At 43.9% G+C, this 16,255-nt stretch overlaps 1 protein-coding gene across 6 annotated transcripts in view; it reads right to left on the bottom strand.

Moving 5' to 3' along the window:
- The window catches only part of LOC115197403 (SLIT-ROBO Rho GTPase-activating protein 1), a 185,892-nt gene that overhangs the window by 29,511 nt on the left and 140,126 nt on the right, over positions 1 to 16,255 (bottom strand). For 3 of the 6 annotated variants that reach the window (XM_029758862.1, XM_029758859.1, XM_029758858.1), the window contains exons 12-18: positions 13,993 to 14,101; positions 11,660 to 11,720; positions 10,584 to 10,661; positions 10,011 to 10,145; positions 4,285 to 4,393; positions 3,285 to 3,509; positions 477 to 556 (exon numbers count right to left, since the gene is read on the bottom strand). In XM_029758862.1, coding sequence (XP_029614722.1) covers positions 477 to 556; positions 3,285 to 3,509; positions 4,285 to 4,393; positions 10,011 to 10,145; positions 10,584 to 10,661; positions 11,660 to 11,720; positions 13,993 to 14,101 — 797 coding nt within the window. Of the gene's footprint in view, positions 1 to 476; positions 557 to 3,284; positions 3,510 to 4,284; positions 4,394 to 10,010; positions 10,146 to 10,583; positions 10,662 to 11,659; positions 11,721 to 13,310; positions 13,345 to 13,767; positions 13,831 to 13,992; positions 14,102 to 16,255 lie in introns of those variants that run through there. The other 3 variants (XM_029758860.1, XM_029758861.1, XM_029758863.1) reach the window with 2 other exon arrangements.

The raw sequence follows: 16,255 nt of genomic DNA, 5'->3' as shown, positions 1-16,255 counted from the left end.
TTATCCACACAGGCCAGTGGGCTCTTGGTTTAACCCTCAGTAGACCACAGCACAGACACTGGGGAAAGTCTGTATTTAACCCTCAGTAGACCACAGCGCAGACACTGGAGAAAGTCTGGATTTAACCCTCACTAGACCACAGCACAGACACTGGAGAAAGTCTGGATTTAACCCTCACTAGACCACAGCACAGACACTGGAGAAAGTCTGGATTTAACCCTCACTAGACCACAGCACAGACACTGGAGAAAGTCTGGATTTAACCCTCACTAGACCACAGCGCAGACACTGGAGAAAGTCTGGATTTAACCCTCACTAGACCACAGCACAGACACTGGGGAAAGTCTGGATTTAACCCTCAGTAGACCACAGCACAGACACTGGGGAAAGAAAGTGTATGCTTTTCCCATGACATTCACAGCTGGTATGTCATTACATGATAGGGTTACAAGGGTGTCTGGTTGAAGGGTACTCACCGTCCTCGCTGGTATGCGTCTCAGTGCCTCCCTCATTGTCCACCTCCTCTATGGCCCCATGCTCACTGTAGGGACTCTCACTGTGGGGGGAGAGAAGGTCAGAGGTCAGGGTTAGGGGTCAGAGATTATAGGTTGAGGTCAGGCTACCATGGATACAATTGTACCCGCTACTCAATTTCATCCATCCTCAGCGTGTATCTTGTTTACAGTGGATTCCCCCATTTGCCTCCTTTCCTTCTTCGGCAATGATGTGACACAACTGGACTGGTGAAAGCAAATACCTGGTAGTAGTATGCACTCACATAGATATCATCTATCAAAGACCATTAGTGTAGATCAGGGGTGTCAAACTCATTTTCCCCACAGCCCATATTCAGTCTTCACCGAGGTCTGGAGGGCCGCTGCTAAAGAGGGGCTGAACGCACCGATTCCACATGTGTTTTCTGTTGCTCATTAAGAAAAACAAGATTTGGGTCTTGGGGGTGTGGTTCGATGTGGGTGTGCTATGTCCGCATATCTTACCCTGGCAGTTACTGTCATTTGTCCCTCCTGAGTCACGGTAGCAACAACCTAGCCACTACCGCTTCCTCAAAATAAAAATCAATAAATCTGTAATTCATTTTGACGTCTTTGCAGAGCAGGTCTTAGTTGCGCAATTGTACATCAGGTATTTGGTGCAATATTTTTGTACCCGCTACAAAAGTCAGTGAACTGCAGACAGAATAAAGTCAGCTGCTGCTCAGTTCATCATCAGCAAGCTGTTAAACTAAAATCACTACTAGCTAGCTGGCTAAGTTCCATCTCGGTGTTTGTCAGTTAAGCTAGCTAGTAGTAGCTAGCAGGCAGCAGGCAGGCCACGTTAGCTAAATCAGCTTATCAAGTCACTGTCGAGTGGCAGCTTGTCTTCTTCGGTGCCGTTTTGTTTTTACAACTTTCTCACTATCTGTTACCCGAGTGTGCACCTGTCTGGCAGTGTTTCATAGCAAATCATGTTACAAAACAGGTTGCGGCAGGACAGAAGATGCTCGCGAATGGGTTTATCATTTTGGAATATTGACAAGTGCCAGTTGGGATGCAAGTGTGCATCATGTCAGTTGTCATTTTGGCCAAAACAGTAGCAGACTGGAGTGATCCCCATCAAACACATCAGGAAGTGGCCCCTGCATAAAGGGCTTAGGGACCAAATAACAAGTCTGAGTCCGAGCTCCTGCGTAATGGACAGGTCTGTCTCAATGACTTGACTTTAGATATTTTGAAATGCACCTACAGCCACATTGAGAGGCAGCGACCGACTACCAAATAGAGGGCATCATCAGTATTCCCATGGCACAGGCTGGGTGCTGTTTATTGGTTTTCAGACGTCCCTGGCATTAATGCCCCTTACATCTTCCACAGACTACCTCCGACTGGCACTTAGCGCCGCTTCCCAGGGTAACACACCACAGCCACCCGCCTCACCCCCCGGGGGAGGAGGAGGGATGGAGAGACGACAACAAATCTTATAGGTTTGATGTGGCTCGGCCAGGGATGGTGTCCTGATGGCTGTGACGGGTGATTATCTCTGGCAGAGCAAAGGCTTACGCTCTGCCAAGGAACAGAGAGAGAGACGTGCTCTTCAGAGGAAGAGACAGGCTCTCCTCACAGCTGTGGAGCCATCTTGCCAAACTTTACTTTGGTCTGTTAATGTACTTCTATGTGATGCACTTTAGGTTATAATTAGTGTTTCCTTCTCAATCGTGATCGCTTCGGTCCATCTCACCTCATCAAGGCCAATATCTAAAGCATAGGAGTTGGCAAGACAGCACAAACAGATCTGGGACCAGGCTAGTGCTCTTCAGGGGAAGAGAACGATAAACTCTCCCTGCTCAGCTCCTCATAGCTGCGGAGCTAGCTGGCCCAGGGACGTTACTCTGCTCTGTTTTAAGGTACTTCTACAAGCTGCATTACATGATGTTAAAATGACTGTTTCCTTGCCAAGTGACTTGGTCTCTTTTCTTCTGCGTCTGGGGTCATCATGGTGATCGATTCAGTCAGTCTCACTTCGTCAAGGCAGATATCTAAAGGTCTGACATAGAAAAGAGAGCTGTACCCTGTCATATTGTCTCACCACGGACAACTTAATCATTTAGCATAATTACCTGCATTAACACTAACGACGTATTGAGACAGCTGCAGCTCCCACTGCAGTGCAGACACACACATACCGGCAGCACGGAGTATTATGTCCCATATGAAGGGATATTTGGCCGCGAGCCTGAGCTATGATACACTCACAGGACAGGAATGAGAAAAACACCCCTCCTGGTTCCCCAGCCAACACCTCAGTGAAGCTTGTCAAAATGACATCATTGCAAGTCGCCCGCATAGTTTCACTAATGAATAACCTCTGACTCTATCGAAGGGCGACCCTGCACAGTCAATCATCTCACAGGGTTCTCACAGGTCAGGGACCTTCTGGAATATCAGTGAAAAGCCAGAGAATTGAACACATCTATTGATACAATGAAGAAAAATCATGAAATGTCTGATGAATTGCTGTTTGGAAATTAAATGTTGATTCAAATGTATTCTTCTGTACATTTGTCACAAGGTGTTGCCTGGCACATGTTTAGCCACTGTCACACAAATTCTCATTTGTAGACATGGGAAGTCATGAAAAAGTAATGGAATTTATAAAGTGTTTAAATGCAAGTACCCAGTAGTCTCTGCCAGGCATGCCCTTCTCACACCCCCTGCTCAAATCATTCAGCTCAATCGTTCAGCTCACCAGTTGCCTTTCTAGTAATTCTATTTCTATGCTCAGCTCACCAGTAGTCTTCCCCGGCCATGCATTTCTCGTAGACGGGCCCGTCCAGCTCCTTGGTGTCGGGGAAGATGGTTTCGTGGTGGATGATGATGGTCTTGATGATCTCGTTGACGTGTGCCTGGCACAACACCTGGTCCTCGATGTTGGGTGTGGGCATGAGGGTGGGCCCGAAGCAGATGGCCAGATTATAGGGGTCCATCATGTTCTCATCGCTGTACTGGGACAGGCTGGGGGGGGGCAAAGAGAGGGTGAGTGAGAGTGGTAGAGGGAGATAGACAGAGCGAGAGATAAAGGGTTTACACACAACAATCGACTTTACATTAAGTTAGCATAATCTCTTTAACAAGATAAAGCGGATAAACGTTGCCCTTCTCAAACACAGAATTTGTATTCGATTATGTACAAACAGGAATGAGTTCTGTGTTGTACAGCTGCATTCAGCCGGCACCAAATTGACTGCCTATCCTCTCATTGTCTGGCTAGTGATCAATTCTCAAACCTTTTTAATAACCTTTTTAATAACCTAACTGAGATCACACAACGGCATTATGCTCCTCTCTTTATCAGCTAAGCAGTAAAACAATGAGCACCTTTCAGGTGGAGTAAATTACTAAGGAGTAAATCTCTCCAGTCATCCATTAACGCCGGACATGTTTAATTTAACGCTAGCTCATTTTCTCTCTGTACATACAGTAACAAACAGGAGAAATGTACTGTACAATGATCTTAAAGGTGCAAGTTATTAGGGCTATTTGGTGATTGATTAACATGTCCCCATACAGTAGGCCAGTCAATGTGTGTTTTGTACTTTCAAACCGTATATCAGACAATGAAGAGTCAGTGAACAAGCCTGGGTCATATTATTCATTAGGGCACGCAATGGAAAACCATTCGCAACAGGAAACCAAAATTTGTCAGGTAGTACCTCCCCCTTTCAGTACATATTTTTTCAGTTTGATGCCTAATGAATATGACCCTGGAGTATGGTTGTTGAGGACTTACTGATTGAGAAAGGCAAAAAGGTAGCGCATCACGATAAAGATGGATCTGGGCACGGCGGTCAGGAGAATCTTACGGATGTACAGGGACCTCTCATACAGGTTCTCTATTCCTGGGGGGAGGGGAAGGAGATCGAGAGGGGGGGGAGAAAGAGAGCGAGAGAGAGAGGAGAGAGAGAGATGTTAGTACTATGGGGTTGTATTAAATCATTAGATATTACTCATCATATACATCTTAGTAGTACAGACCGAAGCTATATAGACAATGCGGTTGAACTGTTTTTAGCTTGATCTACATTTCTTATTAGTATGCACATATCAATTTAAAATACATGTATCCGAGGTGTGTGTGTGTGTGTGTATTCACACAAACGCGCGAACAGATCCGCCAAGAAGCCAACACATCCAGAGAACGTATCACTGTGATTTCTGTCACTGCGTAGTCCATGTTCTTCTCTAAAATGGGTCTGACCCGCCACTTTGCAGGGCTGCATATTTAATGAGAGTTATCCATCTGAATGTGACCACTCACTCATTGATACCCAGTGTGACTGCAGGCTGCAGCTATAAATAGCACAGCAGCATATTCGGGCCGAGGCCATTAGGATAGGTCACAAATCCTATAGCCTGGTTGAATCAGACTCAATGCTGCGCTCAATGGCAAGAGCAGTATCTGGAGCCCTCACCAAGTTAACCACTGATGAAGTTGTCTCAGAGCACAAAGCTGCTCCCAATACCACTATGGATGCTAGCCCTGTCCTTAGAATTCCTGTGAAGAACCGTTATAAATATCATAGAGGACAATACCACTATGGATGCTAGCCCTGTCCTTAGAATTCCTGTGAAGAACTGTTATAAATATCATAGAGGACAATACCACTATGGATGCTAGCCCTGTCCTTAGAATTCCTGTGAAGAACTGTTATAAATATCATAGAGGACAATACCACTATGGATGCTAGCCCTGTCCTTAGAATTCCTGTGAAGAACTGTTATAAATATCATAGAGGACAATACCACTATGGATGCTAGCCCTGTCCTTAGAATTCCTGTGAAGAACCGTTATAAATATCATAGAGGACAATACCACTATGGATGCTAGCCCTGTCCTTAGAATTCCTGTGAAGAACCGTTATAAATATCATAGAGGACAATACCACTATGGATGCTAGCCCTGTCCTTAGAATTCCTGTGAAGAACCGTTATAAATATCATAGAGGACAATACCACTATGGATGCTAGCCCTGTCCTTAGAATTCCTGTGAAGAACCGTTATAAATATCATAGAGGACAATACCACTATGGATGCTAGCCCTGTCCTTAGAATTCCTGGGAAGAACCGTTATAAATATCATAGAGGACAATACCACTATGGATGCTAGCCCTGTCCTTAGAATTCCTGTGAAGAACTGTTATAAATATCATAGAGGACAATACCACTATGGATGCTAGCCCTGTCCTTAGAATTCCTGGGAAGAACCGTTATAAATATCATAGAGGACAATACCACTATGGATGCTAGCCCTGTCCTTAGAATTCCTGTGAAGAACCGTTATAAATATCATAGAGGACAATACCACTATGGATGCTAGCCCTGTCCTTAGAATTCCTGTGAAGAACTGTTATAAATATCATAGAGGACAATACCACTATGGATGCTAGCCCTGTCCTTAGAATTCCTGTGAAGAACTGTTATAAATATCATAGAGGACAATACCACTATGGATGCTAGCCCTGTCCTTAGAATTCCTGTGAAGAACTGTTATAAATATCATAGAGGACAATACCACTATGGATGCTAGCCCTGTCCTTAGAATTCCTGTGAAGAACCGTTATAAATATCATAGAGGACAATACCACTATGGATGCTAGCCCTGTCCTTAGAATTCCTGTGAAGAACTGTTATAAATATCATAGAGGACAATACCACTATGGATGCTAGCCCTGTCCTTAGAATTCCTGTGAAGAACTGTTATAAATATCATAGAGGACAATACCACTATGGATGCTAGCCCTGTCCTTAGAATTCCTGTGAAGAACCGTTATAAATATCATAGAGGACAATACCACTATGGATGCTAGCCCTGTCCTTAGAATTCCTGTGAAGAACTGTTATAAATATCATAGAGGACAATACCACTATGGATGCTAGCCCTGTCCTTAGAATTCCTGTGAAGAACTGTTATAAATATCATAGAGGACAATACCACTATGGATGCTAGCCCTGTCCTTAGAATTCCTGTGAAGAACTGTTATAAATATCATAGAGGACAATACCACTATGGATGCTAGCCCTGTCCTTAGAATTCCTGTGAAGAACCGTTATAAATATCATAGAGGACAATACCACTATGGATGCTAGCCCTGTCCTTAGAATTCCTGTGAAGAACTGTTATAAATATCATAGAGGACAATACCACTATGGATGCTAGCCCTGTCCTTAGAATTCCTGTGAAGAACCGTTATAAATATCATAGAGGACAATACCACTATGGATGCTAGCCCTGTCCTTAGAATTCCTGTGAAGAACCGTTATAAATATCATAGAGGACAATACCACTATGGATGCTAGCCCTGTCCTTAGAATTCCTGTGAAGAACCGTTATAAATATCATAGAGGACAATACCACTATGGATGCTAGCCCTGTCCTTAGAATTCCTGTGAAGAACCGTTATAAATATCATAGAGGACAATACCACTATGGATGCTAGCCCTGTCCTTAGAATTCCTGTGAAGAACCGTTATAAATATCATAGAGGACAATACCACTATGGATGCTAGCCCTGTCCTTAGAATTCCTGTGAAGAACTGTTATAAATATCATAGAGGACAATACCACTATGGATGCTAGCCCTGTCCTTAGAATTCCTGTGAAGAACTGTTATAAATATCATAGAGGACAATACCACTATGGATGCTAGCCCTGTCCTTAGAATTCCTGTGAAGAACTGTTATAAATATCATAGAGGACAATACCACTATGGATGCTAGCCCTGTCCTTAGAATTCCTGTGAAGAACCGTTATAAATATCATAGAGGACAATACCACTATGGATGCTAGCCCTGTCCTTAGAATTCCTGTGAAGAACTGTTATAAATATCATAGAGGACAATACCACTATGGATGCTAGCCCTGTCCTTAGAATTCCTGTGAAGAACCGTTATAAATATCATAGAGGACAATACCACTATGGATGCTAGCCCTGTCCTTAGAATTCCTGTGAAGAACTGTTATAAATATCATAGAGGACAATACCACTATGGATGCTAGCCCTGTCCTTAGAATTCCTGTGAAGAACCGTTATAAATATCATAGAGGACAATACCACTATGGATGCTAGCCCTGTCCTTAGAATTCCTGTGAAGAACTGTTATAAATATCATAGAGGACAATACCACTATGGATGCTAGCCCTGTCCTTAGAATTCCTGTGAAGAACTGTTATAAATATCATAGAGGACAATACCACTATGGATGCTAGCCCTGTCCTTAGAATTCCTGTGAAGAACTGTTATAAATATCATAGAGGACAATACCACTATGGATGCTAGCCCTGTCCTTAGAATTCCTGTGAAGAACTGTTATAAATATCATAGAGGACAATACCACTATGGATGCTAGCCCTGTCCTTAGAATTCCTGTGAAGAACTGTTATAAATATCATAGAGGACAATACCACTATGGATGCTAGCCCTGTCCTTAGAATTCCTGTGAAGAACCGTTATAAATATCATAGAGGACAATACCACTATGGATGCTAGCCCTGTCCTTAGAATTCCTGTGAAGAACCGTTATAAATATCATAGAGGACAATACCACTATGGATGCTAGCCCTGTCCTTAGAATTCCTGTGAAGAACCGTTATAAATATCATAGAGGACAATACCACTATGGATGCTAGCCCTGTCCTTAGAATTCCTGTGAAGAACTGTTATAAATATCATAGACAATTGCAGTTATAAATCACACTGGTATAAGTTCTGTTGTTTCCAGTTCTGTTGCTGCACTAAATATCGTAACAACGTTACACTCTTCTATCAGAGGGGAGGGAGAGCGTGTGTCTTCTTGAGATGTCTCAGAGCACAACTTTCTGATTAGAAGTGTCTGGACAAGAGTGTCTGCTGAAGCACTAAAACATGTCCAGACCTCATACTGTTTCTCTATCTCGGTCTCTCTCTAGTCAGCCAGAGAAAATTATCTTTGGCGTTTTAAACTATTTTTGTCACTACTGCTATAATTATCAAGGACAAAGCCTCTCACAAAACATCCCTTTAGTCTCATCTCAGAACGATCACAAATGGTGGAGCACTGATCTGTTTCACTCGAATCCGCCCATCTCCTCCGTTCCAAAGCAGCCCATTTCATTTTTTCATTGACGACATCGATGGCTGCCTGAAATAGTGCTGTCACCGTGAAACGAGTTTGGGCCATCTGGGAGTTGGCTTTGGGAATACTTGTGATGTTATTCATCTTACATGAGTACTTAACTCGGTTTCTTTCTGCATGGTTCCTGAACACTTCAGATGGATGCTATTTAAAGAACAGTCACCCCCCCTCCTCACAATCACCCCAGCCCACTCGTTGTGAATCCCAAATGAAAAGACCATAGACAGACTAGACAGGCTTTTGCAACTGTACAACAAAGACCAAGTTAAAGTTCAAATGCAGCACTGTGAAAAACATAGACAACGTTCTGTACCTAGATAAATGTGTTTACCCAGTGGCCAGTGAGCCAACCATTTCAAGTAAAGGTGATACTGTATAAAAATCTGGCTCATTCTGAAAGGAGTGGAGGGTTTTATTAACATGGAGACTGGTGGCTGGACAAGAGGCCCACTCTCCAAGTGCTGATATGTGAAGCCTGAGAATGTAGACAACAGGGAATCCCCATCACTCACACACTGGCTGCACAATGTAAACCAATGCCATATCTCTAGCTCACATACACACACAAGGCGGAGAGTGCACACACAGAATTCCCCCCATTCTCACACACACCAAAGGCATTACGGCAAACGTTGTGTACAGTACGTGACCCACACTAGCCAGTCCATTGTTCTTGAACAACAGTGGCTACTCCACTAGTCCCCCCTCAAAGCCCCCACATGACATCTTATAAAAGGTCAGAGTGAGTCCCACAAAGAGCGGACTGAACTATGCAAGACCGTGTCACACTGCCGTTACGGTAAGAGAACAATATGGCTGTCTGTGACAGAGTAGTGAACTCACCACTGTATGGTTTGATGTAAACACTACTGTAGTTGTGCGTTTATACTTTTCATTACCCAACACCAGGCTGTATGGTGAGCTTTGTGTCCTAGCTCACCACATGAATGCTCTAGTCAGTGGAGAAGACAGTCAACAACACAAAGTGGTGCTTTTCACCTCCAGGCACAAAGACGAGATAACACAATGCTACTGACGAACACACCACAGAAAAGTAGGTAGTAGCTATGATGTTTGTGATGATTTCCCCATAGTGGGACGTTAAGAGTGGACCTGTGGAGGGTATGTGAACACCAACTAATGACTTATATGGCTCCTAAAGGGCATCTGCTCCATCTGAATCTCACAATGTATACACTTCCATTCAATATGAAGACATTAAGTTCAACTTTGCAGTTGTACGCACATCTGTGTGTGTGCTCGTACATGCTTGCGTGTGTTTATTATAATGTAGCACCCCCAGCTGTGCCGGTCCAGAGACAACGTCGAGCAGAGGAACTTACTGACGCAGGAGAGGAGGTCGTTAAATCTTTCCTTGGGCAAGAGGGATTTCTCCAGGCCCCGGAAGTAGAGTTTAAGAACCCCGGCAACCGAGTTGATGTCGTGGTTGTTCTCTTCATCTGTCAGTGGGTCGTTACCTGGGAGATTGATAAGTGTGTGTGAGGGTGTTGTATGCATGCAAACATTACATTTCCCCTGATTAGAAGGAAGTTTGAAACTTACAAACAAGCTATTCCCATTTGACCAGGGTACATTGTAAACATGTCAATGTTTCTGCTTCTTTCATTAGCTTAATAAGTTCGTTCCAGTGTCAACTAATTATCTCGAAACATAAAATTAACTAGCAATTAAGCAAAGTCATATTCTGCAGCTCAAATGAACTATATCATTGATTTCCTGTGTTTGCTTTTCCTTCTGTCCCTATGTGCTGCAATCCACTGATGGTATCAAATGTGTGAAGTGTAATTTGACTGACTGAACTGTCAATCCTGGACAGTATAAAAGTATTGGGCTGACTGTACAATAATATGTTAACATCCAACAGTACCTTACAGTAACATAACATCCTACAGTACCTCTCTCGAATGAGTTCTTGATGTCATTGATTTCCATCTGAGACCCGGACACACGGAATATCCCTTGATGTTGAAGGCCTGCAGGGAACAAAGAATGGCAGAGGGGAGAGAGAAGTAGAGACCCGAGAGAGAGAGAGGAAGAGAGAGGTGAGACAGAAAGGTAGACACACACGTTTAGTCCATTGTGACAGGCAGCCATTATAAAAGACCACCAGTGCAAAAAGAAAAGCCAGTTTAAGTCCCAACTAAAGGCCACATCCCATTCCTCTTGCCCTTCACTTTTCCAATTAAAGATAATTAATGAGGGAGAGAGACCGCAACCAAGTCTTACTAAAGTGCCCTCCAGCCAGGATTAGCATTTAATAAGGAGAGAGGTCAGTTCGGAACTTAATTTGTCAGGGTCTTCCCCGTTAGAGACAGCCGCCCCCAGTAAGACATCGCCGGTGTCCGCAAAACACAGAGAGGTCAGTTCGGAACTTAATTAGTCAGGGTCTTCCCCACTAGAGACAGCCGCCCCCAGTAAGACGTCGCCGGTGTCCGCAAAACACAGGGAGGTCAGTTCGGAACTTAATTAGTCAGGGTCTTCCCCGTTAGAGACAGCCGCCCCCAGTAAGACGTCGCCGGTGTCCGCAAAACACAGAGAGGTCATTAGCATCACGCCTTCAAAAGTTTAAGCCGACGCGTTCTGTTGGAGTTTTATTTATGCGTCTCACAGTGATAGTCTAACTAACCTATTTGACAGTGTGTGTGAAGGGAGTGTGTGTGTGTGTGTGTGTGTTGCATCCCATTGGCTGCATGGACAGATGCTGTAAACAAGATGGCATCTGCATAGTCTTTCCCATGACTGTGACTAAATGGAATGGATTCTAACACGGACACGGGAGGAATGGAAACACCCAGACAATTAACACTGAAATTGCCACAATGTTACCCTTGACCAGAGGAGAAGATTTAGCACCACACAGTCATTTTGGACTGTTACACTTGATTGGCCTGCAAGAGGTGAGAAAAGGAGAGAAAATCATAGCTGTCGCATTGCAAAACAAATACAAGTAATTGATGGATGACCAGCTCACCATAGAGATTGATGAATCGAATACAGCTCTCCACCACACGGGGAATAGCTTGTCCAGAGTCCTTCACAATGAGAGGAAGGACATGTCATATTAACAGACGCTCATTCTGACCACAAATACATTATCTCATTCAGTCTTTACATGCTCATTTGGTTTCGAAATGCATGCCTCCATTATTATACTTAATGGGTGAAGGGAGAAATGACCGGTGACATTTTACTGTAGCCACCCTTATGTATGCATTCATAAAGCCTTTATAATAACTACATATGATATTATAACATCTGCCATAGGCATATAAGGGACTACAGTAAAGTGTTACCAATGATCATACTGAAGGTTTACAGAGACAGACTAAAGTTTTGCAGCTGCAGAACCATTCATGCCCAGTCCAGTCTCTCACAATGCCTCCATGATTTTTTATAGATCACAAAATCTACCGTAGTGACTCATTGACTACGCTGACAGGCCCGTGCAAAGGGTTTCTCTTAGCCAATACAACTCAATGGGGCTTCAGTGGTACTAAACATGGCCTCTTGATCTGGTTTTATTGTGTTACGTCAACACTTGAGAGCACACATGGGACACTGATAAGGGATGTGAGGTTATGTCACTACCACACAGTCCATATGGAGTGGAGAGAGAGGAGGAGGAGTTAGAAAAGAGGAGAGTGAGAGAGGAGCTGTCCCTTTACAGAGAACACATTCCTCCCTCCCTCAGTAGAAGGGTACAAGAGCTGCACTCCAGAGTACACTTGGCCGAAGTACCAGCTGCTAGCTCCCCGCTGAGGCAGAGAACTCTTACATGCTTCTAATAATGTTGTGGATCGGTTTTCACTCAGGGGGAGTAGACACATGGCCCTAAACACATCAACCATGCCGGGATTCCAGGAACCACCGGGAGCCAACGCTCTGTAGCTGAGGACTAAGCAAGACAGACTATGTTGGGAGGAATTCAATATCTGTCAATGTAGATGTTGCAAGGTCTGAAATAAGTGTTGGTAATTCTACGAATTTTACAATGTAATCTAAGCCAAATTGTAAGTATAGGGTACATTTTCAATGAATAGGGTACAGGTGAAATTGTACTTCATAATCCAGTTGTAACCCTGGCACAGGAATATATGAATAACGATATCAATAAAATGACATCTATAGATGTGAGCAGTTCAGTCTGTCAGGGCAAACCTCCAGGGAGTTAGTATTGCACATCAACACAAACGGCTGAAAGATTATCACAGACAGGAAGCGGAGCGGATGTTAGGGGCAGAAAAAGAGAGACAGACAGAGATAGGAAGTCAGCATAGACAGTAAGACTGTGACAATACCAGTATCACAATATTTTTTCCATGGCAAAAATGAAAACACAAAGCAAACCAAACTATTTGGTCCTTTAAAAACCTGCTGTATGTACAATATTGTGTGCAATAGCTTGCAAAATAAATAAATGTGCCTCTGGATGACAACATAATGATGTTTGTTTCCAACATTAGGGAGGTATTCCAAAAGAAGTTAAACCCGCTTTGTGTTTTGTTTCCGTGCCACGATACTAACGAGTATGGCAATACTGTTATCACCCCGGCCCTGACAGACAGACAGACAGGTAGCAGTAGGGACGGGTCCCTCTCCACTCCACAGTGTCTCCACTCTACCTGGTGTCTGGCGTGCGAGTTCCGTCGTCCGCGGCTACGAGGAAGCATAGAAGGAAGCAGAGAGAGCGAGAAAGAGGTGAAACCCAGATTAAATCACCACAGCAGCCAGCTACAGTACCACAGCCCAGCCCTCACCCCCCACACACTGAGAACAGAGCTGGCGTCAAACGCAGGGGAAGCAGCAGGGCATTGTGGGGAGGTGGTGGATTCCTTATCGCTCTGGCCACCATCCCCTGACTGTCACATATATCCTGCTGACAATGGCTGCTTTCATACCAGCCAGAGAAGAGAGAGAAGGAAGAGAGAGAAATAGGGAGGAATACCAATGCCCTAGCTGATAGCAGTGACTCGGGGGGAAAGATGGAGACAAACATATTTCCCTCCATCCCGTCCTCCTTCCCCCCACCCTCCCCCTTCATCCCCCTCCACTGTGCTAGTGTGCCCTCTGCCATCATACCTCCTTCCCTGGATGCACTCTGTCAGTAGCAATGCCGCCCCTGTGCTTCCCCAACGTTTGAGACTATAGAGAGAAACGAAAAGATAAAATCTCTGACTGGTGTGGTCAGCCTAATGATCAGACCCCAGGAAAAAGACAAAGTGTGAGTGGTTGAGTTACGGTCATTATTATGGAAACGGTCGGAGAGACGGTCGGTAGCAGTCCAAGACCAGACTTGACCAGTACCTTGACAAAGGACTCCAGATTGCCATTAAACAACTTAACGTTAAAGACCGAGCGGGGCCTAGCCCTCCTATTTGTGCCACTGTGAGGTTTGGGCGGCACATTGGGAGGCCTGGAAAATGGAGACTGTGTTAGAGAAATCTCCTACCATGAACATACACAGTTTGTCTGAACTCACCAATGTCCGAAGTTCAAAAATCTGACATCTGAGATTTCAAACAAACTACGCACGTAAATGCGAACAATCCTAAACTATCACACAAAAGTGACTTCTTGTGTTGTGAAGTCGTGTATGGTGTCACCCAGCCTGTCCTGTGAGTTTGAGTGTTATTCGTGAGATGACGCTGGGCCGGATCCTGATATCCCCACTAGTCTGTCACCATCTCCTAGAGAGAGATTAATAGATAGAGGGTTTGATATCCCCACTAGTCTGTCACCATCTCCTAGAGAGAGAATTACCACCCAACTTCAAAAGGTCATGAAAATACCAGGCCTGCTGGGAGGAGTGTGTGGGGGCGCTGTGCAGCAACATCCACCTCACGACATGTCCCAGTGGGAGAGGGTGTGTGTATTTGTATTTATTATGGATCCCCATTAGCTGCTGCCAAAACAGCAGCTACTCTTCCTGGGGTCCAGAAAAATTAAGGCAGTTTATAAAATTTTAAAACATTACAATACATTCACAGATTTCACAACACAATGTGTGCCCTCAGGCCCCTACTCCACCACTACCACATATCTACAGTACTAAATCCATGTGTATGTATAGTGCGTATGGTATCGTATGTGTGTGCATGCATGTGTCAATGTTTGTGTTGCTTCACAGTCCCTGCTGTTCCAAAATGTGTTTTTTATCTGTTTTTAAATCTAATTTTACTGCTTGCGTTAGTTACTCGATGTGGAATAGAGTTCCATGTAGTCATGGCCCTATGTAGTACTGTGTGCCTCCCATAGTCTGTTCTGAACTTGGGGACTGTGAAGAGACCTATTGTTGCATGTTGTCACGTCCTGACCATAGTAAGAGGTTATTTTCTATGGTAGAGTAGGTCAGGGCGTGACAGGGGGTGTTTTGTGTTTTTCTATGTTTTGTATTTCTATGTTTAAGTTCTAGTTTTTCTATTTCTATGTTTTTTTGGGGGGTTGATCTCCAATTGGAGGTAGCTGTTCCTCGTTGTCTCTAATTGGAGATCGTAGGGGTTTTTCTTCCTGGGTTTTGTGGGTTATTATATGTTTGAGTAGTGTTTGTTTCTCTCTGCGTCAGTTTGTTGTTTTGTCAATTCAGTTATTTATGTATTGCAAAGTTTCACGGATTTAATAAAATGTGGAACTCCAACCACGCTGCACTTTGGTCTGCTCCTTTCGACAGCCGTGACACAAGTCTTGTGGGGTATGCATGGGTGTCCGAGCTGTGTGCCATTAGTTTAGACAGACAGCTCGGTGCAATCAATAGGTCAATACCTCTCATAAATAAAAGTAGTGATGAAGTCAATCTCTTCACCACTTTCAGCCAGGAGAGATTGACATGCATATTATTAATATTAGCTCTCCGTGTACATCCAAGGGCCAGCCGCGCTGCCCTGCTCTGAGCCAATTGCAATATTCCTAAGTCCTTTTTTTGTGGCACCTGACCACACGACTGAACAGTAGTCAACGTGCGACAAAACTAGAGCATGTAAGATCTGCCTTGTTGATAGTGTTGTTAAGAAGGCAGAGCATCCCTTTATTAGACAGACTTCTCCCCATCTTAGCTACTTCTGCATCAATATGTTTTGACCATGACAGTTTCCAATCTAGTGTTACTCCAAGCAGTTTAGTCACCCCAAATTGCTCAATTTCCACATTATTTATTACAAGATTTAGTTGAGGTTTAGGGTTTAGTGAGTGTTTTGTTCCAAATACAATGCTTTTAGTTTTAGAAATATTTAGGGCTAACTTATTCCTTGCCACCCACTCTGAAACTAACTGCAGCTCTTTGTTGAGTGTTGCAGTCATTTCAGTCGCTGTAGTAGCTGACGTGTAAAGTGTTGAGTCATCCGCATACATAGAAACTATGGCTTTACTCAAAGTCAGTGGCATGTCGTTAGTAAAAATTAAACAGCAAGGGGCCTAAACAGCTACCCTGGGGAATTCCTGATTCTAACTGGATTATATTTGATAGGCTTCCATTAAAGAACACCCTCTGTGTTCTGTTAAACAAGTAACTCTTTATCCACATTATAGCAGGGGGTGTAACACATATGTTTTTCCAGCAGCGGACTATGATCAA

This window comes from Salmo trutta, chromosome 7 (assembly GCF_901001165.1).
Source record: "Salmo trutta chromosome 7, fSalTru1.1, whole genome shotgun sequence".
NCBI lineage: Eukaryota > Metazoa > Chordata > Actinopteri > Salmoniformes > Salmonidae > Salmo > Salmo trutta.
The sequence above is the reverse complement of the archived record's forward strand: the minus strand, read 5'-3'. Positions and strand labels throughout refer to the sequence as shown.